Here is a 21,981-nt window from a genome sequence, read left to right as displayed (position 1 = left end):
TCACAAAAACACACAAAATCTGCTTAAATATTTTTTGTACATATTTGCACGAGTTGAGTGAGATTGTGTTGCAACGTGTTATAACGTGCTTGAATTGGGCCAGAACGCACTAGTACTGAGTATCGCACCTCAAATGTATTAACGTTACTGTTTTGAGTTTTGGCACCTCTTACAGAGTTTTGCTTTAAAATATTATGGCGTTCTGCCAGTGACACATAATGATTAACAGTAGGGGCACCCAAAATTAGTACGGTCACCTATTTCAGTCCACTTCAAGCACTGGTGTTATAGATAGATACAGCAGGTTGATGTTGGGTTTCAGTGAGAACGTTCAAGTTAAGAAAGTTACTCAAGTCTTTGTCAATCCAAAGAGGAAGTGTCAACTGAAATATAATTATTTACAGTTGACATCAAAGTATGATTTCATTTGTAGGGTGACTGTACGGGGAATAATGTTTATAATAAGGGAAACAATCAATCTAACCTATTTATAGCACTTTTTTACAGACGTTTGTCTCAATGTTCTTAACCAACCCGGGCCTTATCTCCATAACCAAAAGAGCACAACAAGGTGAACGTGGCCTTCAGAGAAGCAGATTATTATTACTGACCATGGCATTAGGACATGCCAAGATTACCACTAAATGTTTGCTCAATCTCCTGAAAAAGCAGTGTACTACGTAAACCTAGTGTTTGTTTTGTCACATACTCTCCCCAGCGCGCTGGCCCCGCAAAAGTGCTTCTGGCCTTTCGCCCTTCAAACATGGACAGTTTTATCTGGAAAGGAGTTTGACACATGGACACGACACTATCTGTACTTTCACAATGTCCGATTTCTGAGAGTTCATGTTGTCTGACCAGAAGAAACTGAGATTTAGGGATATATTCTCTCTGTGTCGTTACATATTGCTGGATAAACAAGTGCGGGATAAACAATAAACAACAATAATAATAAACAAAACAATAATGGTAATTTCCGATTGAGCCGACATGCAGCGTTTATCGTGAATACAGTCTCCGCTAAAGCGGGAGCATTACCTTGACATTTCAATCACGCTGTAAAACTGAACTTCCCAGATACGGATTGAAAAGAGCCCGTTGGGTGGGTGGGTGGGTGTGGGTGTGTGTATATGTGAGTTCATATACAGCGTGTGTGTGTGTGTGTGTGTGTGTGTGTGTGTGTGTGCGTGCGTGCGTGCGTGCGTGTGTGTGTGTGTGTGAGGGGGTGGTCTTAGGCTATTAGGACAAATTCATGTAGGTCCCTTCCCGTTTCGTCGTTTGCAACGTTTCTGCAAAAGATTCGGCGTGATGAATATGCCCCTGGTGATGTCTTCGCTTCTGTTATTTTATTAAAACACATAAGGTGGTCTGATCTATTTGAGTTATGTAAATCAACAGCTGCTCATAAAGGCAGCCCAGACCCAGGCCAGCGGAGAGGTAGTCTGGAGAGCTTGTACGGGAACAGGGCCGACTTGTATAACGTTTTTTTCTGCGTTTCAAATGAGTGTTGATTGATGTCTGAAAGGGAGCAGCTTTATAACCTCGTCTACTGATACGGTGTGATTGGATTTACCGACACAGAGAGATGACTCGTATTAAAGACGCGTAAAGATGCCATCGTGGATCAGGCTGAGGGTTCTCCTGTCTGCGCTGACAGTCCACTGCTTTCTGGACGGGACCTGTCCACGGAGAGGTAGGTTTATTTTATTACTGGATTATATCAATCAAATATTTAATAGATTGTGTTTCATGCCTATAGGCAAATTTTATTTTCAGTTATGTTTAGGGTGTCCACCCACTCTGCCCTGAGCGGGGGAACACGCTATGGTGATGAAATGTCACTTTCCTTATGTTATAAAATACATTTTAAGAAGGGGAATTTTCATCGAAAAGTCCCCATGAAGTTATCAAATTAGATATTTGGAGCATGTCAAATGAAAACTACGAGTTTATATTTTGGGGGAAATAAAGGCATGGATGCATTTTTCTTAAATGTTCCATCTTAAAATTTTGGCATAAGTAAAGGCTTTGATTTCTGGATAAACAGATGGAAATGGGGTTTCCACTTCACAATAACAGCACTTACAGTTGTCCAGGGAAGCTCTATCAGGGCAGAAATTTGATGAACTAACTTTTTGGAAAGGGGGAATCCTATGACAGTGCCACTTGAAAGTCACTGAGCTCTTCAGTAAGGCTATTCTACTGTCAATGTTTGTCTATGGAGATTGCATGGCTGTGTGCTCGATTTTATACACCTGTCAGAAACAGGTGTGGCTGAAATAGCCGAATCCACTAATTTGAAGGGGTGCCCACATACTTTTGTATATATAGTGTATCATTAGCATTATATCCAAAAAGTTGGATTTCGTAACCTAAATATAGAACTTTGTTGACAGAGCGGTGTTGCTTTCTCATATGGACTATTGAGGATTTTACATGTTGTGGTGGTCATCTGCAAAGATGTTTCTGCTAGTCTCAAAAAGCTAAATTAACATGACATGAGCTGAATTACATGTAAAAGGCTTTGGAAAAAAAAGCTTTTGGTAAGCTCAGTGCTCTGTTGACATTTTACAGAGATAGGGTACTAGGGGGTAACTAGGCCCCCCCCTAAGAACAATGTCTAATTGCTGACACAAAAAAAGCTATGTTCTGAGAGAAAATAAATGGTATGTGGATGAAGGTCATGTTTAGGGGAATAAACTATAAATGGCTACAGTTTACACTTGTTTGTTATTTAATTTAATGTTGTTTTTAGAAATTGGGACGTTTCTTAAAAAGTACTAGACTACTGGCCCCCGGGGACGCCAGTTACCCCGGTAGAAGATTATGACATAGGGTTTCACACAAGTGTGTTAAAATCCATTTAATCAGTTTTATATAGAAATGATTTGGTAAGTATGTTACGGCAGATTTCCTCCTCTTCGTCTGAAGAGGAGGTGTAGGGATCGGACCAAGACGCAGAGTGGAAAGTGTTCATATTTTAATGAAAGTAAACTGAACACTTCAAGATACAAAAACAACAAACGTGACCAAACCGAAAACAGTCCCGTGTGGCACGAACACTGACACGAAATACAATCACCCACAAAAACCCAACACCAAACAGGTTACCCTAATATGGTTCTCAATCAGGGACAACGATTGACAGCTGCCTCTGATTGAGAACCATATCAGGTCAAACACAGAAATAGACAAACCAGACACAAAACATAGAATGCCCACCCAACTCACGTCCTGACCCACTAAAACAAACAATTAACACAATAACTAGGGTCAGAACGTGACAAAGTAATACTCAAAAGCTAAGTTTAGTTGTCTTATGTTAATGATTTAAATAAAATATGGGGGCGGGGATCGTGCTGCGCATATCACCATTAATATCCGCACTATGAGGAGATGTGATGTAAAGTTCTCTATTTAACTCACCTGCACATTCATTTTCTTTGTTCTTTCTGTGTGGTTCCTTATCCAGACCATCCATTATGTACAACTACACTAAATATGATTTAAATAATGCAAGATTTTAAATCCCAGCAGTCTTTACAATGACATTCAGGAGCAAACGGTTTTCAATAGTTGTTTTTAATTCATAAAACAAATATATTCATTGGAATATAATATTGGAATGGAATATAACTAATAACATTAAATTACATTGGAATATAACATTTAATATCTTAACTAATTAACTCATTGTAACATTGATGTGGCAACTCTATTATGCTCTGCTGTGCACAATTCTAATTTGTACATAGGTCACAAATAAAGCTATCCTCAGTCAAACTGGAGCACAACTCATGAGCCCACCTCCTGCACTGTCCCCACCTGTGACTGAAAACAGGGGGAGAGATGCCAATTGAAAAGCTTTCTCTTACAAACGTACGGTGCATTCGGAAGGTATTCAGACCCCTCCCCTTTTCCCATGTTTTGTTAAGTTACAGCCTTATTGTAAAATATATATATTTTTTAATGTCCTTATCAATCTATACACAACACTCCATAATGACAAATGGAAAACACGTTTTTAGACATTTTAGCAAATTGATTAAATATAAAAAACAGAAATGTCTTATTTACATATGTATTCATACCCTTTGTTATGAGACTCGGAATTGAGCTCAGGTGCATTCTGTTTCCATTGATCGTTCTTGAGATGTTTCTACAACTTCATTGGAGTACACCTGTGGTAGATTCCATTGATTGGTTATGATTTGGAAAGGCACACACCTGTCTATATAAGGTCCCACAGCTGACAGTGCATGTCAGAGCAAAAACCAAGCCATGAGGTCGAAGGAATTGTCCGTAGAGCTCCGAGACAAGACTGTGTCGATGCACAGATCTGGGGAAAGGTACAAAAATAAATCTGCATCATTAATGGTCTTCAAGAACACAGTGGCCTTCATCATTCTTTAATGGAAGAAGTTTGGAACCACCAAGACTCTTCCTAGAGCTGGTTGCCCGGCCAAACTGAACAATTCTGGGAGAAGTGCCTTCGTCAGGGAGGTGACCAAGAACCCGATGGTCACTCTGACAGAGCTCCAGAGTTCCTCTGTGGAGATGGGAGAACCTTCCAGAAGGACAACCATCTCTGCAGCACTCCAGCAATCATGTCTTTATGGTAGAGTGGTCCAAATGGAATCCACTCCTCAGTAAAAGGCACATGATAGCCCGCTTGGGGTTTGTCAAAAGGCACCTAAAGGACTCTCAGACCATGAGAAACAAGATTCTCTGGTCTGATGAAACCAAGATTGAACTCTTTGGCCTGAATGCCAAGCGTCACGTCTGGAGGAAACCTGCCACCATCCCTACAGTAAAGCATGGTGGTGGCAGCATCATGCTGTGGGGATGTTTTTCAGTGGCAGGGATGGAAAGACTAGTCAAGATCGAGGGAAAGATGAACGGAGCAAAGTACAGAGAGATCCTTGATGAAAACCGGCTCCAGAGCGCTCAGGATCTCCGACTGGGTGAAGGTTCATCTTCCTACAGGACAACGACCCTAAGCACACAGCCAAGAGAACGCAGGAGGCGCTTCGGGACGAGTCTCTGAATGTCTTTGAAAGGCCCATCCAGAGCCTGGACCCGATCCAACATCTCTGGAGAGACTTGAGAATAGCTGTGCAGCAACAATACCCATCCAACCTGACAGAGCTTGAGAGGATCTGCAGAGAAGAATGGGAGAAACTCCCCAAATACATGTGTACCAAGCTTGAAGCGTCATACCCAAGAAGACTCTCGGCTGTAATCACAGCCAAAGGTGCTTCCACAAAGTACTGAGTAAATGGTCTGAATACTTACAGTTGAAGTCAGAAGTTTACATATACTTAGGTTGGAGTTATTAAAACTTGTTTTTCAACCACTCCACAAATTTCTTGTTAACAAACTATAGTTTTGGTAAGTCAGTTTCGGACATCTACTTTGTGCACGACACAAGTAATTTTTCCAACAATTGTTTACAGACAGATTATTTCACATATAATTCACTGTATCACAACTCCAGTGGGTCAGAAGTTTACATACACTAAGTTGATTGTGCCTTTAAACAGATTGGAAAATTCCAGAAAATTATGTCATGGCTTTAGAAGCTTGTGATAGGCTAATTGACATCATTTGAGTCAATTGGAGGTGTACCTGTGGATGTATTTCAAGGCCTACCTTCAAACTCAGTGCCTCTTTGCTTGACATCATGGGAAAATCAAATGAAATCAGCCAAGACCTCAGAAAAAACATTGTAGACCTTCACAAGTCTGGTTCATCCTTAGGAGCAATTTCCAAACACCTGAAGGTACCACATTCATCTGTACAAACAATAGTACACAAGTATAAACACCATGGGACCACGCAGACGTCATACCGCTCAGGAAGGAGACATTTTCTGTCTTCTTGAGAGGAACGTACTTTGGTGCTAAAAGTGCAAATCAATCCCAGAACAACAGCAATGGACCTTGTGAAGATGCTGGCGGAAACAGGTACAGAAGTATCTATATCCACAGTAAAACGAGTCCTATACCGACACAACCTGAAAGGCTGCTCAGCAAGGAAGAAGCCACTGCTCCAAAACCGCCATAAAAAAGCCAGACTACGGTTTGCAACTGCACATGGGGACAAAGATCATACTTTTTGGAGAAATGTCCTCTGGTCTAATGAAACAAAAATAGAACTGTTTGGCCATAATGACCATCATTATGTTTGGAGGAAAAAGTGGGAGGCTTGCAAGCGAAGAACACATCCCAACCGTGAAGCACGGGGGTGGCTGCATCATGTTGTGGGGGTATTTGCTGCAGGAGAGACTGGTGCACTTCACAAAATAGATGGCATCATGAGGCAGGAAAATTATGTGGATATATTGAAGCAACATCTCCAGACATCAGTCAGGAAGTTAAAGCTTGGTCGCAAATGGGTCTTCCAAATGGACAATGACCCCAAGCATACTTCCAAAGTTGTGGCAAAATGGCTTAAGGACAACAAAGTCAAGGTATTGGAGGGGCCATCACAAAGCCCTGACCTCAATCCCATAGAAATTTTGTGGTCAGAACTGAAAAAGCGTGTTCGAGCAAGGACGCCTACAAACCTGATTCAGTTACAGCAGCTCTGTCAGGAGGAATGGGCCAAAATTCACCCAACTTATTGTGGGAAGCTTGTGGAAGGCTACCCGAAATGCTTGACCCAAGTGAAACAATTTAAAGGCGATGCCAACAAATACTAATTGAGTGTATGTAAAATTCTGACCCACTGGGAATGTGATGAAAGAAATCAATGCTGAAATAAATCATTCTCTCTACTATTATTCTGACATTTCACATTCTTAAAATAAAGTGATGATCCCAACTGACCTAAAACAGGGACTTTTTACGAGGATTAAATATCATTAATTGTGATAAATGTATTTGTCTAAGGTGTATGTAAACTTCCGACTTCAACTGTATGTAAATGTAATATTTAAAATAAAATAAAAACATTTTTATAAATTAGAAAATTTGCTGTCATTATGGGATATTGTGTGTAGATTGATGAGGATTTTAATGTTTTAATCCATTTTAGAATAAGGCTGTAACATAACAAAATGTGGAAAAAGTGACAGAGAGATTGTTATACTATTTGTTTATTTTTAGTAAAGAATGTTAATCAGTAAACATTTAGACAAATGTTTTGTAGCTCTGTGACGGAGCTTTAATGGTGGGAGAGAGGGATAGGGGAGGAGAGAGAAACAGAATAACAGACAGGGTGAGAGAGAAAGAGAGTTTGTTAAAGAAGAGAAGATAAATACTGAGAGGAGATGGAAGAAAGATAGACTTCGAGAAAGGGAAAGAGAAATAGAGAAAGAGGTGGGAAGAAGGGATGTGTTGAAAGAGGAAGTGAGAGAGGGGTTGGTGATCAGTTATGCAATGTGTTCTCTCAGTTTATCTGTACTTCCCAGTCAACCACAACCTATACCCCTCAACGTGTGTGCGTGTTTGTGTGTGTGTGTGTGTATAAGGGTGCATGCGTGCCTGCATGTGTTTCCATGTCTGTGTCTCTGTACAGTATTGACTCATTATGTCTTTCTCTCTCCCTCCAGACCCCCCTCCCAGGGTGCTGGTGTTGTCCCCAGGCAGCGTTTTGGTCTTGGCCTGTAGTGGTCAGGTGGAGGTGAACGGGCTGGAGGTGATGGTTAACAGGGCCGAACACACCAGTGTCATTACCGGAGTACCACCCACCACTGTCAGCACCACAACAGACACCACATCTAACGGAACCACTGTCAGCACCACAACAGACACCACATCTAACGGAACCACTGTCAGCACCACAACAGACACCACATCTAACGGAACCACTGTCAGCACCACAACAGACACCACATCTAACGGAACCACTGTCAGCACCACATCTAACGGAACCACTGTCAGCACCACAACAGACACCACATCTAACGGAACCACTGTCAGCACCACAACAGACACCACATCTAACGGAACCACTGTCAGCACCACAACAGACACCACATCTAACGGAACCACTGTCAGCACCACATCTAACGGAACCATTGTCAGCACCACAACAGACACCACATCTAACGGAACCACTGTCAGCACCACAACAGACACCACATCTAACGGAACTACAGTCAGTGCTATAAAAGACGGCAGTGATAATGGAACTACAGTCAGTGTTATAAAAGACGGCAGTGATAATGGAATAGACACATTTTCTACTGGAAAGGACACTATTGTCCTTACCGTAACAGACACTCCTGTCATAAGCTGGACAGATGATACCGGGACAGACAGTACGGAGAAAACCGTCATCAGGAACACTCGTGCAGGAGACCACACCCCTCTTACTGTGAGAGAAGTTAACAAAGGGAATGGAAAGAATGTGGAAGATGTAACAGAGGAGGAGCACAAAGGAGGAGGAGGAGAGCAGAGGGATACAGGGTGGAGTCTTTACACTGTCAATCAACCAGGACATACAGATACACAGAAACTATTTCCTCTTACTGGGACATCGCTCCAACCAACCAGAGACAGCGGAGTGGGAGGGGCTGACACTGAGCTGCCCTCTGATCGGTGGACTGATGCGATGGACAGTGAGGATGACTATGAGGAAGAGGAGGAGGGGGGGGGGATGGTGAGGGGGCTGAGAGGGAGGTCTCAGTGGAGACTGAACGGGAGGCCGCTGATAGGAGGAGTAGTGGTGTTAGGGAGGAGAGGCGCCACTCTGACCCTGCCCTCCCTGGCGGTGGGTGACTCTGGGAACTACAGCTGCCACCGCGGGGGCAAACTGGTCTCCTCTCTGAGGGTGAGCGTGGCAGGTGAGTTATACTGATGGCATCTCTCTGTCTAACCTCATCACCTCTGGTCATTGAAGCTGACAACCATACTGTATGTGTTCTGTGAAGTGTGAATCAGCAGCAGACATTCATGGTCACATAAGAACAATGGACAAACATGATGGATTTTCCCCTGGAATGTCTTTCAGTTCCTCCAGAGAGGCCTAAGCTGTCCTGCTATAAGAGGTCACCCAGCAGTAAGATCCGCTGTGATTGGACAGCCAGTCAACCGGTGACTCCTGTCCCTCAGTGCTACCTCCTCCTACGGAAAGGGTGAGAGCACACATCTTCTTTTCCTTCTTCCTCCTCTTCCTCATCACCCTCTTCTTCCTCCACTTCCTCATCACCCTCTTCTTCTCCTCTTTCTCATCACCTTCTTTCTTCTCTTCCCCATCACACTCTTCTTTCTCCTCTTCCACATCACCCTCTTCCTCCACTTCCTCATCACCCTCTTCTTCCTCCACTTTCTCATCACCCTCTTCTTTCTCCTCTTCCTCATTAATTTGTCTTAAATTACTTACTTTATCATACAGATGATGCCGACAGAACAGTGTGGGTGGAATACTAACTATCTCTCTCTCTCTCTCAGTCTATCAGGGTCATTCTCTCGTGTCAACTGTTCCTACTCCGCCCTGCTGTCTCGGTGTTGGTGTGCTATAGGTCATCAAGAGAAGGAGAGTAGAGAGCCACACCTGGCCTACCTGTGTGTCACTAACACTGCTGGCAACACCACCAGCCCTCTCCTAGACTTCACACCTCTGGACATTAGTGAGTGTGTGTGATATCTGTGTGCGTAAGGCATGTGTATGTGTGTGTGTGTGCGTGTGTGTCTGTGTGTGTGTATGTGTGATATGAGTGCGTGCGTGCAGGCATGTGCGTGTGTGTGTGTGTGTGTGTGATGTGTGTGTGTGCGTGCAGGCATGTGCGTGTGTGTCTGTTTGTATGTGTGCGTGTGTGTGTGTGTGATGTGCGTGCAGGTGTGTGTGTGTCCGTTTGTATGTGTGTGTGTGTGTGTGATGTGTGTGCGTACGTGCAGGCATGTGTGTGTGTGTGTGTGATGTGAGTATAGGTTTGTGTGCATGTTTAACAGACCACTCAATAAGACACCTTGCTAACATTCTCCTCCTCCTCTCCCACTCTCTCCCTCCCTCTCTCACCTTCTCCCCCTCCCTCCCTTCCTGTGTGTAGTTAAGCCAGACCCCCCCAGCTCAGTAGTGGTGAGGGGTGTGGAGGGGCAGGAGAGGAGACTGAGGGTGAGCTGGGCTGTTCCTCACTCCTGGAAAGAGAGAGACCGCTACCACGAGCTGCTCTATGAGCTCAGATACCACACCATGCCACACGGAACACAGGTGTGTGGCGTCGCATGCGTGTGTTGGTGTGTGCATCTGTGTGTTTGTGTAATGACCCATGTTCATTTAGCCTGCTCTGTTCTGGCTCAAACAGACATGACTTTTTCTATTTTGTCATCTGTGTGTGTTTTTGGTTTTACTATCATTGTGGTGACCAGAAGTCCTCACAAGGTTAGTAAAACAAGGACAATTCAAGTGGGGACATTTCACCAGTCTCCACAAGGAAAACGGCTATTTTAGGCTGAGGGGTTAGATTTATGGTTAGGGTTATAATTAGGGTTAGGGGGTTTGCGGTTAAGGTTAAGGTTAGGTTTAGGCGTTAGGGAAAATACGATTTTAAATGTGAATAAGGATAGTAAAACAAAAGTGTTGGTGTGTGTGTGTTGGTGTGCATGTAGATAAAAGGGACCACCACAGCCCGGTTCTACACTATAGCAGATGCGTTGTCAGGAGTACAGTACCTGATCCAACTCAGAGCTAAGGAAGAGTTTGATGGCCACTGGAGTGAATGGAGCACGGCTGTCTTCGCCAACACCTGGACAGGTAACACACACCAGATCTGTACGTGCTTAATTCAACTCTTCCATACTATCATCCTGGAACAGGCTAACTAGAACCATCCAGCCCATAGACAAAGGTAGCCATGACAACCCCTCCCTGTTCCTTCCTTTCTGCTCTGGTCTCTAGTCTTAACAGATACCTTCTACAGAGCTTTACAGAGTACCTGTCAACTCCCTTACCCTTCAACGGATCCTGTTCATGTACCCAGCCAGACACACACACACTCCTCTACACTAGTGGAAGTATTAGCCAGTTAGCTGTGTACGTGTGAACAGTTGTGTGGTTCATGGTGAATGTCCTTTATTACAGCCCCTGTGCCAACTGCGTTCAGCGATCTTTCTCCTGTTATGGTAAGAAACACACACACACACACACACACACACACACACACACACACACACACACACACACACACACACACACACACACACACACACACACACACACACACACACACAGTGGTCCTAGTTGTCTTTCTTTCTCACATTGTCTCATTCTGTCTCTCCAGCAGGACTACACAGACTACACAGATTCTGGCTCTGGTATGACAGAAGAGACATCAGGTTCGTGGGACAGAGAGCTACTGTATGTCGATTGGTTGAAGCTACAGTGTGTTTGTGTTAGAGAGAGTTAAGTGGGATATTTCAATGTCAGAAATCCCCCTACCTTACAGAAGGCCATAACAGGAAGCTAATGTCATAACCTCATCAACTGAACGTGCTTCAGGAAACACAGAACCTGGGCCAACTCATCTCACCCCATTCTTTAAGTTTCACACAAATACTGTACACACACACGTCGGTATAATAGTGTAACAGTTTATTAATATCATTCACCCGCACTCTCTCTCCCCCTCCCCTCCCCCTCTCCTTCTCTCCCTCCCTCCCTCCCCCTCGATCCCTCTCCCACTCTCCCTCCCTCCCACTCTCTCCCTCCCTACCTCCCCCTCTCTCTCCTTCCCCTCTGCCTCGCAACCCCTCTGTTTTCCCCTCTCCCTCCCTCCCTCTCTCCCTCCCAGTCTCTGAGTCTCGGGGTGATGTGGAGGTGTGGCCTCATGTCCTGTGGGTGGTTGCTTCCTGTGTGCTGCTGTCAATCACTCTGTTGTCCGCCTACCTCTACAGGTAAACCACTCCCCTCTGTTCTTCACCTCCACTCTGATCCTCACTACGATAACAACTGTATTCAGTCTGAACAATCTATGTTAAACCCTGTCCTGTACATATCTATGGTTATCATGATTAACCATCAGTTAATTAACTAGCTGTTAATTTTGTCATCTACAGAAACAACAAGCACAACACCATTTATCTAAATACCTTCCCCTCTGTCTTGCTCCCTTTCTCTGCTCACACTGCCTTTCCTCCCTCCTTTCTCCTTCTTTCTTTCCTACACCCTCTCTCTCCCCACCCTCCACCCGCCCTCTCTCTCTCTCAGGCACAGGGAGAGGTTCATGTCTAAACTGTGGAGGTTGAGTCCCGTCTCCTCCTCTCCTGCTTGCCCCTCCCCCCCAGTCACAGCCCTGCCTACCCAGGAAGGACATGCCCTCGTGAACTTTGACCACCCAGTCTACGGGGAACCTGTCCCACAGGAAGAAGAGAGGAAGGAGGAGGATGAAGAGGAGGAAGAAGAAGAGAAGGGGGAAGTTATTCGCTTTAACAACACAAGCTATTTTCTGGTCCAGAGCAAATGATATGCCTGCTCTTAAAACAAACCCCTTACCCTCTATCCCAGGCCCTTACTGCTAGCCCCCTGTTCCCCTAGTCCAGGCTGGAGAAGCCCTGTTATTTTACTGTTATTTCACTGTTTGGATGTGTGCAGTATTTTGTTCTCATTGGGGAAAATGAGCCAGTAGAGTAATGATGTAAATATTAATTTGTGTGTTTATTTAAAAGTATTTTGTTTTTGTAAATCATTTTGTCAGAATGAAATAAATAGTTTTGAATACAAACTTGTGTAAAGACAGTTTATTTAGAAAATGCTGTTCTGAGTGTATAATCACATTTGTAGTGAAGGAAATGTATTTGTGACCAGTAGGTGATGGTAGTCGTCTATAAATGGTTTGTACACAACTAGGATATTTTTGTTTGGGTATACATATGTATGCCATTTTTACTGGGATCTGTCACTGACAATGTACACTGAGTGTACAAAACATCCGATTCAATCAGTGTAGATGAAGGGGGGACACAGGTTAAAGAAGGATTCTTACACCTTGAGAAAATTGAGTCATGGATTGTGTATGTGTGTCATTCAGAGTATGAATGGGCAAAACAAAAGATTTAAGTGCTTTTGAACGGGGTATGGTAGTAGGTGCCGGGGGGGGTCAACTAAATATTAAGGTGTTCTTAATGTTTTGTCCACTCAGTGGAAAGTCTTGTTGTTAACAATACACACAAAAACAGGGGCTCAACCAGGGGTGCCAGGATCCCTAGGGGTAATAACCTATCCACAGGGGGTTCTTAAGAAGATTCATGACCATGCCTACTGCCTAAATGCACACGACGGGGTACTTCAGGGGTACTCCGGGCAGAGCTACATGTAGTTGGTGGTAGTGTAACCAAGGTACTCCGGGCAGAGCAACATGTAGTTGGTGGTAGTGTAACCAAGGTACACCGGGCAGAGCAACATGTAGTTGGTGGTAGTGTAACCAAGGTACTCCGGGCAGAGCAACATGTAGTTGGTGGTAGTGTAACCAAGGTACACCGGGCAGAGCAACATGTAGTTGGTGGTAGTGTAACCAAGGTACTCCGGGCAGAGCAACATGTACTTGGTACAGTAACCAGAGGTACTCCGGGCAGAGCAACATGTACTTGGTACAGTAACCAGAGGTACTCCGGGCAGAGCAACATGTACTTGGTACAGTAACCAGAGGTACTCCGGGCAGAGCAACATGTACTTGGTGGTAGTGTAACCAAGGTACTCCAGGCAGAGCAACATGTAGTTGGTGGTAGTGTAACCAAGGTACTCCAGGCAGAGCAACATGTAGTTGGTGGTAATGTAACCAAGGTACTCCAGGCAGAGCAACATGTAGTTGGTGGTAGTGTAACCAAGGTACACCGGGCAGAGCAACATGTAGTTGGTGGTAGTGTAACCAAGGTACACCGGGCAGAGCAACATGTAGTTGGTGGTAGTGTAACCAAGGTACACCGGGCAGAGCAACATGTAGTTGGTGGTAGTGTAACCAAGGTACTCCGGGCAGAGCAACATGTAGTTGGTGGTAGTGTAACCAAGGTACTCCGGGCAGAGCAACATGTAGTTGGTGGTAGTGTAACCAAGGTACTCCGGGCAGAGCAACATGTAGTTGGTGGTAGTGTAACCAAGGTACTCTGGGCAGAGCAACATGTAGTTGGTGGTAGTGTAACCAAGGTACACCGGGCAGAGCAACATGTAGCTGGTGGTAGTGTAACCAAGGTACTCCGGGCAGAGCAACATGTAGTTGGTGGTAGTGTAACCAAGGTACTCCGGGCAGAGCAACATGTAGCTGGTGGTAGTGTAACCAAGGTACTCCAGGCAGAGCAACATGTAGTTGGTGGTAGTGTAACCAAGGTACACCGGGCAGAGCAACATGTAGTTGGTGGTAGTGTAACCAAGGTACTCCGGGCAGAGCAACATGTCGCTGGTGGTAGTGTAACCAAGGTACTTCAGGCAGAGCAACATGTAGTTGGTGGTAGTGTAACCAAGGTACACCGGGCAGAGCAACATGTAGCTGGTGGTAGTGTAACCAAGGTACTCCGGGCAGAGCAACATGTAGTTGGTGGTAGTGTAACCAAGGTACTCCGGGCAGAGCAACATGTAGTTGGTGGTAGTGTAACCAAGGTACTCCAGGCAGAGCAACATGTAGTTGGTGGTAGTGTAACCAAGGTACTCCGGGCAGAGCAACATGTAGTTGGTGGTAGTGTAACCAAGGTACTCTGGGCAGAGCAACATGTAGTTGGTGGTAGTGTAACTAAGGTACTCTGGGCAGAGCAACATGTAGCTGGTGGTAGTGTAACCAAGGTACTCCGGGCAGAGCAACATGTAGTTGGTGATAGTGTAACCAAGGTACTCCAGGCAGAGCTACATGTAGTTGGTGGTAGTGTAACCAAGGTACTCCGGGCAGAGCAACATGTAGTTGGTGGTAGTGTAACCAAGGTACTCCGGGCAGAGCAACATGTAGTTGGTGATAGTGTAACCAAGGTACTCCAGGCAGAGCTACATGTAGTTGGTGGTAGTGTAACCAAGGTACTCCAGGCAGAGCAACATGTAGCTGGTGGTAGTGTAACCAAGGTACTCCGGGCAGAGCAACATGTCGCTGGTGGTAGTGTAACCAAGGTACACCGGGCAGAGCAACATGTCGCTGGTGGTAGTGTAACCAAGGTACTCCAGGCAGAGCAACATGTAGCTGGTGGTAGTGTAACCAAGGTACTCCGGGCAGAGCAACATGTAGTTGGTGGTAGTGTAACCAAGGTACTCCGGGCAGAGCAACATGTCGCTGGTGGTAGTGTAACCAAGGTACACCGGGCAGAGCAACATGTCGCTGGTGGTAGTGTAACCAAGGTACTCCAGGCAGAGCAACATGTAGCTGGTGGTAGTGTAACCAAGGTACTCCGGGCAGAGCAACATGTAGCTGGTGGTAGTGTAACCAAGGTACTCCGGGCAGAGCAACATGTCGCTGGTGGTAGTGTAACCAAGGTACTCCGGGCAGAGCAACATGTCGCTGGTGGTAGAGTAACCGAAAAAGTTTGAGAACTACAGCACTAAAACATCTCACCTTTCCACTAGGTGGCGGTAAAGATTCATCTGTAGTACATTAGTGGCACAGGTCATTTAGGTTCCTGGGGCTTCAATAATCTCCTGGTTAGCTCCTTATATGTAGTCCGTTATTAATGATATTACTCTATGTATTTCAGACTAAGATAGTTTTGGTTTCATGTATCAGCGGGTATATATACACTGAGAGTACAACCCATTAGGAACACCTGCTCTTTCCATGACATACACTGACAAGCTGAAAACTGGATTGATGTCACTTGTTAACTTGGTAATAGGTGCCAGGCTCACCGGTTTGAGTGTGTCAAGAGCTGCAACGCTGCTGGGTTTTTCATGCTCAACAGTTTCCTGTGTGTATATCAAGAAATGGTCCACCACCCAAAGGACATCCAGCCAACTTGAAACAACTGTGGGAAGCATTGGAGTCAACATGGACCAGCAACCGTGCGGAACGATTTCGACACCATGTAGAGTCCATGCCCCAACGAATTGAGGCTGTTCTGAGGGCAAAAGGGGGGGTGCAGCTCAATATGAGGAAGGTGTTCCTAATGTTTTGTACACTCAGTGTATACCATATACAGTATATCATATCATGGTAGGTAGACCAACATTAGTCCCAGAGAAAGACATACACCTTATTTCCAGCATGGGTTGCACTGATCCTCATAGACGTAGAGTAGTCCAAACTGTGTATGATTCACATGGTGGCACTGATCCTCATAGACGTAGAGTAGTCCAAACTGTGTATGATTCACATGGTGGCACTGATCCTCATAGACGTAGAGTAGTCCAAACTGTGTATGATTCACATGGTGGCACTGATCCTCATAGACATAGAGTAGTCCAAACTGTGTATGATTCACATGGTGGCACTGATCCTCATAGACGTAGAGTAGTCCAAACTGTGTATGATTCACATGATGGCACTGATCCTCATAGACGTAGAGTAGTCCAAACTGTGTATGATTCACATGGTGGCACTGATCCTCATAGACGTAGAGTAGTCCAAACTGTGTATGATTCACATGATGGCACTGATCCTCATAGACGTAGAGTAGTCCAAACTGTGTATGATTCACATGGTGGCACTGATCCTCATAGACGTAGAGTAGTCCAAACTGTATGATTCACATGGTGGCACTGATCCTCATAGACGTAGAGTAGTCCAAACTGTGTATGATTCACATGGTGGCACTGATCCTCATAGACATAGAGTAGTCCAAACTGTATGATTCACATGGTGGCACTGATCCTCATAGACGTAGAGTAGTCCAAACTGTGTATGATTCACATGGTGGCATTGATCCTCATAGACGTAGAGTAGTCCAAACTGTATGATTCACATGGTGGCCTCCCGAGTGGCGCAGCGGTCTAAGGCACTGCATCAAATCAAATGTTATTTGTCACAAACACATGTTTAGCAGATGTTATTGTGGGTGTAGCAAAATGCTTGTGTTCCTAGTTCCAACAGTGCTGTAATATCTAACAATTCACAACACACACAATACACACAACCTAAAAGTAAAATAATGTAATTAAGGAATATATAAATATTAGGATGAGCGATGTCAGAGTGGCACAGACTAAAATACAGTAGAAAAGAATATAGTATATAAATATGAGATGAGTAAAGCAAATATCTGTAAACATTATTAGAGTGACGAGTGCTACAGGCGTCACTACAGATCCGGGTTCGACCAGGAGACCCATGAAGCAGCGCACAACTGGCCTAGCGTCGTCCAGGTTAGAGGAGGGTTCTGTCCTTGTCCCATCGCGCTCTAGCGACTCCCGTGGGGGAACGGGTGCATGAACGCTGACACGGTTGCCAGTTGTACGGTGTTTCCTACGACACATTGGTGCGGCTGGCTTCCGGGTTAAGTGAGCAGTGCGGCTTGGCAGGGTTGTGTTTCAGAGGTCCAAGAGACTCTCGACCTTCGCCTCTCCCGAGTCCGTACGGGAGTTGCAGCGATGGGACAGGACTGTAACTGCCAATTGGATATCACAAAATTGGGGAGAAAAAGGGGTAAACAATACAATTATTCACATGGTCCGACTAACACAGAGGAGAAACAGTGGTACCTCTTAAGAATGTTTGAGATACTCATTGTTGCCCCTCCCATTTAAAACACGCACACACACACACACACCTGAAATAGTTCATTTATGGCAGAGCAAGATAGATCCACAATCAAACTCAAGACATGAGATTTTACACAATAATTAATAGAAAGAAATTGCTACGTGTTCAGTAAATGTCAGCATGACAGTCAAGGTTATTATGAAGTCAATGTCAGTATGACAGTCAAGGTTATTATGAAGTCAATGTCAGTATGACAGTCAAGGTTATTATGAAGTCAATGTCAGCATGACAGTCAAAGTTAGTATGAAGTCAATGTCAGTATGACAGTCAAGGTTATTATGAGGTCAATGTCAGTATGACAGTCAAGGTTATTATGAAGTCAATGTCAGCATGACAGTCAAGGTTATTATGAAGTCAATGTCAGTATGACAGTCAAGGTTATTATGAAGTCAATGTCAGCATGACAGTCAAGGTTATTATGAAGTCAATGTCAGTATGACAGTCAAGGTTATTATGAAGTCAATGTCAGTATGACAGTCAAGGTTATTATGAAGTCAATGTCAGCATGACAGTCAAGGTTATTATGAAGTCAATGTCAGTATGACAGTCAAGGTTATTATGAAGTCAATGTCAGCATGACAGTCAAGGTTATTATGAAGTCAATGTCAGTATGACAGTCAAGGTTATTATGAAGTCAATGTCAGTATGACAGTCAAGGTTATTATGAAGTCAATGTCAGTATGACAGTCAAGGTTATTATGAAGTCAATGTCAGTATGACAGTCAAGGTTATTATGAAGTCAATGTCAGTATGACAGTCAAGGTTATTATGAAGTCAATGTCAGTATGACAGTCAAAGTTATTATGAAGTCAATGTCAGTATGACAGTCAAGGTTATTATGAGGTCAATGTCAGCATGACAGTCAAGGTTATTATGGGGTCAATGTCAGTATGACAGTCAAGGTTATTATGAAGTCAATGTCAGTATGACAGTCAAAGTTATTATGAAGTCAATGTCAGTATGACAGTCAAGGTTATTATGAAGTCAATGTCAGTATGACAGTCAAGGTTATTATGAGGTCAATGTCAGCATGACAGTCAATGTTATTATGGGGTCAATGTCAGTATGACAGTCAATGTTATTATGGGGTCAATGTCAGTATGACAGTCAAGGTTATTATGGGGTCAATGGCAGTATGACAGTCAATGTTATTATGAGGTCAATGTCAGCATGACAGTCAATGTTATTATGGAGTCAATTGTAAATGAGAACTTGTTCTCAACTAGCCTACCTGGTTATATAAAGGTGAAATAAAAATCGAAAAATAATCATGTCAGTATGACAGTCAATGTTAGGTATTTGGAATATGACCTCATGGCTGTCTTTACATTAACAAAATATGTGAAGTAAAATGGGCCTCTGTTCGTCATCAGCAACTTTTCTGTTAAAAGGCTTTAATTTTCGATTTGGCTATTAAACACAACAAAAATGTCTATTAGATGAATTCTTGCAGGGGCATGTGGTGTCAGAGAGCAGAGGAATGGCCTGGTCCTCTGGCAGCTAGCACCACCAGGGGAAGCCCCAGAGACAGAGTACAGAGTACACAGCTGCTTGTTTTTATTCCTGCTCTCCCTCCACCTGCTCTGCCTGTTGTTATGGAAACGGCCTGTATGTGAGTGAAGGGGAATTTTCTGTCTGTTTCCCTGAGCTGAGGCAGTGTTTTTGGTACAGAGTTATGACCTCACTGTACATTTATCTGCAAGACTCCTTATGGACATCCAACAACAGGAAGGGGTGTGGACTCTGAATACTTAATCGGTTCTGGACATAAAATGACAAACAGCCAACCATCCTCACTGCAGCCACATCTTCATATGGGATGCATGAGAGTTGGCAGCCCTGGGATGGTGTAAGACTGATCACATTCTTCTTCGTTAGTTTACAATAACTGCTCTACACAGGAAGGATGTGTTTTTTATGAAGAACATGTGAAACCAAAGAAAAAGCCTTTACCCACCCTGGATATGTGTATGTTATGTTTATCTGACCCTGCCACATTGCTAGGCAACAGTGACTTTAATCACTATTCCATACATCTGCTGTGTAAGGGGAGGTGGACTCTGAGTCAGCAAAAGCTAACGTCAGGTCAGATATTTATTGTGCATTGTGTAATAGATTTATCACATGCAACCAGTTCCAGTTTTCAAATATAACTGTCTCTTGTCTTTGACTCCTGACTCCTGCCTGCTGTGCTCCAGGCCTACTCCTGCCAGTACCATTCTCCTGGCCTGTCTCTTCTCCTGTCGTCCCTGCCTTACTACATTAGAGTCAAGGAGTGAGCATTGACATGGAATGGGCACAACTTTCCATATACCCCACTGCTCTCACTATAGAGATACATGTTTAATAGGATCTCTGGGGCTCTGACACTCTGGGTGGTGTTCCACAGTCCTGGCATACTGTAAGAGGACACTAACCTTGGACCAGGTCTTATTTTAGGGTCATTTAGTAACCATTTCTACTGAGTTTTTTTTATATAGAAACAGCCTGTGTGTGAGCATGAAGGGGAAGTATTTCTCTGAGCTGCGGTCCACAACCAGACATGTTTGTTTTTGCTGCTTTTACTATCATGAGGCACGTCATACATCACACACACTAACACGGAACCCAAACCGGCTGCGCACGTGCGCCATCGTGCGCTATCGTGCATAAATGTATTTTGCCCCCCCCACACCAAACGCGATCACAACATGCAGGTTAAAATATCAAAACAAACTCTGAACCAATGACATTAATTTGGGGACAGGTCGAAAAGCATTAAACATGTATGGCAATTTAGCTAGCTAGCTTGCACTTGCTAGCTAACGTTAATTTGTCCTATTTAGCTAGCTTGCTGTTGCTAGCTAATTTGTCCTGGGATATAAACATTGAGTTGTTATTTTACCAGAAACGCACAAGGACCTCTACTCCGACAATTAATCCACACATAAAACGGCCAACCGAATCGTTTCTAGTCATCTCTCCTCCTTCCAGGCTTTTTCATCTTTGAACTTATATGATGATCGCATCTAAACTTTCATTGTATTACCACGACAACCGGCCACAAAGTTTGTCTTTCAATCACCCACGTGGGTGTACCTGCTTCTATAAACCAATGAGGAGATGACTTTCAGCGCGATCTGCGTCAGAAATAGGAACGACTTCTATTTTAGCCCTTGGCGTCGCAGACGCTCGTTGGCGCGCGCGAGCAGTGTGGGTGAAATAATTGAATAACATGGATTTCAAAATTTATTTTGCTAAATTTATTTTGCGATGCTCACGCACACGACGTGTCAGGTCTGGTCAGCATGTTACACCAAAGAAACTTGACAACGAGTCAGGGTTGCCAGGTCTAACTAAAATGTCTAGCACAATGACCACTCAAAACCCACCCAAAAGACCTGAAAACTAGCCCACATTTTTTTGGTTTACAATAAACCATTTTTCCATTATGTTATCGAGCCAATTAAGAAGAAATATCTCCGTAACTTGTAACGACATTAGACGCTAAATTTGGTTTCCATCAAAATAATAATTATTGCAAACTGTGACATGACGTGATAAACTAATTTGAATATGTAGCAAGGGAAAATAAAATTTGACCTTATTAAACTCGCCAGATCCTTTTCCGTCAATGGATATCGATATAACTTGCTCTACTGCTATGATTAAGCAACAACGCATGAGGGGGGTATGGTATATGGCCAATATACCACGGCTAAGGGCTCTTCTTAAACATGACGCAATGCAGAGTGCCTGGATACAGCCATTTGCTGTGGCATTTTGGCCATATACCACAACCCACCAGGGGTTTCTTATTGCTATTATAAACTGGTTACCAATGTAAAAAAAAAACTGTCATACCCATGGTGTATGGTCTGATATACCAGGGCTTTCAGCCAATCAGCATTCAGTGCTTGAACCCAGTTTATAATTGTAAATAAATCCCTTTTGCGCATGTGCATAACTATAGATAAATCCGACAGGATAGTTTGAGTGATGAAAGTTGAACAGAGGATCTCGAAATCTCTGAGCAAGAAACACTTGGACAAGCTCAAAAAAACGAATGTTAGGCTATTTTATGGCAATTGTGCCATTATTATGTGCCATGTGTTAAGACTACAAACAGTTATAAATGGCTCATTTCAATAGGCATAGGCCACAGACTAAGATCTGGGTTTAAGATTGTAATTCAACTTTGCCATGGTTTTCTTAGATGCAGGTAGCCTATAAACACAAATGCTTCGTTTGTAAATTATGACTTAGTGTTGGAGTGTGCCCATGGTAATCTGTAAATAAAAAAACAAGAAAATGTTGCCATCTGGTTTGTTTAATATAGGGAATTTGAAATTATTTATACTTTTACTTTCAATGGTTAAGTATCAAAAGTAAAT

General features: G+C 43.8%; 1 protein-coding gene across 5 annotated transcripts; it reads left to right on the top strand.

Annotated features, from left to right (window-relative positions):
- The first annotated feature begins 1,252 nt into the window (after nucleotides 1-1,252).
- On the top strand, nucleotides 1,253-12,667 carry LOC120030780. 5 transcript variants are annotated; one of them, XM_038976213.1, is made up of 11 exons: nucleotides 1,254-1,693; nucleotides 7,556-7,799; nucleotides 7,866-8,791; nucleotides 8,959-9,082; nucleotides 9,399-9,577; nucleotides 9,998-10,158; nucleotides 10,557-10,701; nucleotides 11,029-11,069; nucleotides 11,228-11,282; nucleotides 11,738-11,840; nucleotides 12,154-12,667. In XM_038976213.1, exons 1-11 carry the CDS (start codon nucleotides 1,612-1,614, stop codon nucleotides 12,407-12,409), a joined length of 2,316 nt encoding a protein of 771 aa, XP_038832141.1. In that variant the 5' UTR covers nucleotides 1,254-1,611; the 3' UTR covers nucleotides 12,410-12,667. The 5 variants fall into 5 exon arrangements, with proteins under 5 accessions (XP_038832140.1, XP_038832141.1, XP_038832142.1 ...); XM_038976214.1 differs by having other exon boundaries at nucleotides 7,556-8,009; nucleotides 8,076-8,791; XM_038976215.1 differs by having other exon boundaries at nucleotides 1,255-1,693; nucleotides 7,556-7,943; nucleotides 8,088-8,791.
- Nucleotides 12,668-21,981: the final 9,314 nt, after the last annotated feature.

The sequence above is a fragment of the Salvelinus namaycush genome, chromosome 37 (genome assembly GCF_016432855.1).
Source record: "Salvelinus namaycush isolate Seneca chromosome 37, SaNama_1.0, whole genome shotgun sequence".
Taxonomy (NCBI): domain Eukaryota; kingdom Metazoa; phylum Chordata; class Actinopteri; order Salmoniformes; family Salmonidae; genus Salvelinus; species Salvelinus namaycush.
Note: the sequence above shows the minus strand (reverse complement) of the source record. Positions and strands in the feature narration are given on the sequence as shown.

What these genes read in the sequence shown, in the direction of transcription:
- LOC120030780 (XM_038976210.1), top strand. Translation starts at nt 1,612, where the DNA reads ATGCCATCGTGGATCAGGCTGAGGGTTCTCCTGTCTGCGCTGACAGTC. An exon ending in TCTGAGGGTGAGCGTGGCAG is followed by an intron (nt 8,792 to 8,958) that starts GTGAGTTATACT and finishes AATGTCTTTCAG; the next exon opens with TTCCTCCAGAGAGGCCTAAG. An exon ending in CCATGCCACACGGAACACAG is followed by an intron (nt 10,159 to 10,556) that starts GTGTGTGGCGTC and finishes GTGTGCATGTAG; the next exon opens with ATAAAAGGGACCACCACAGC.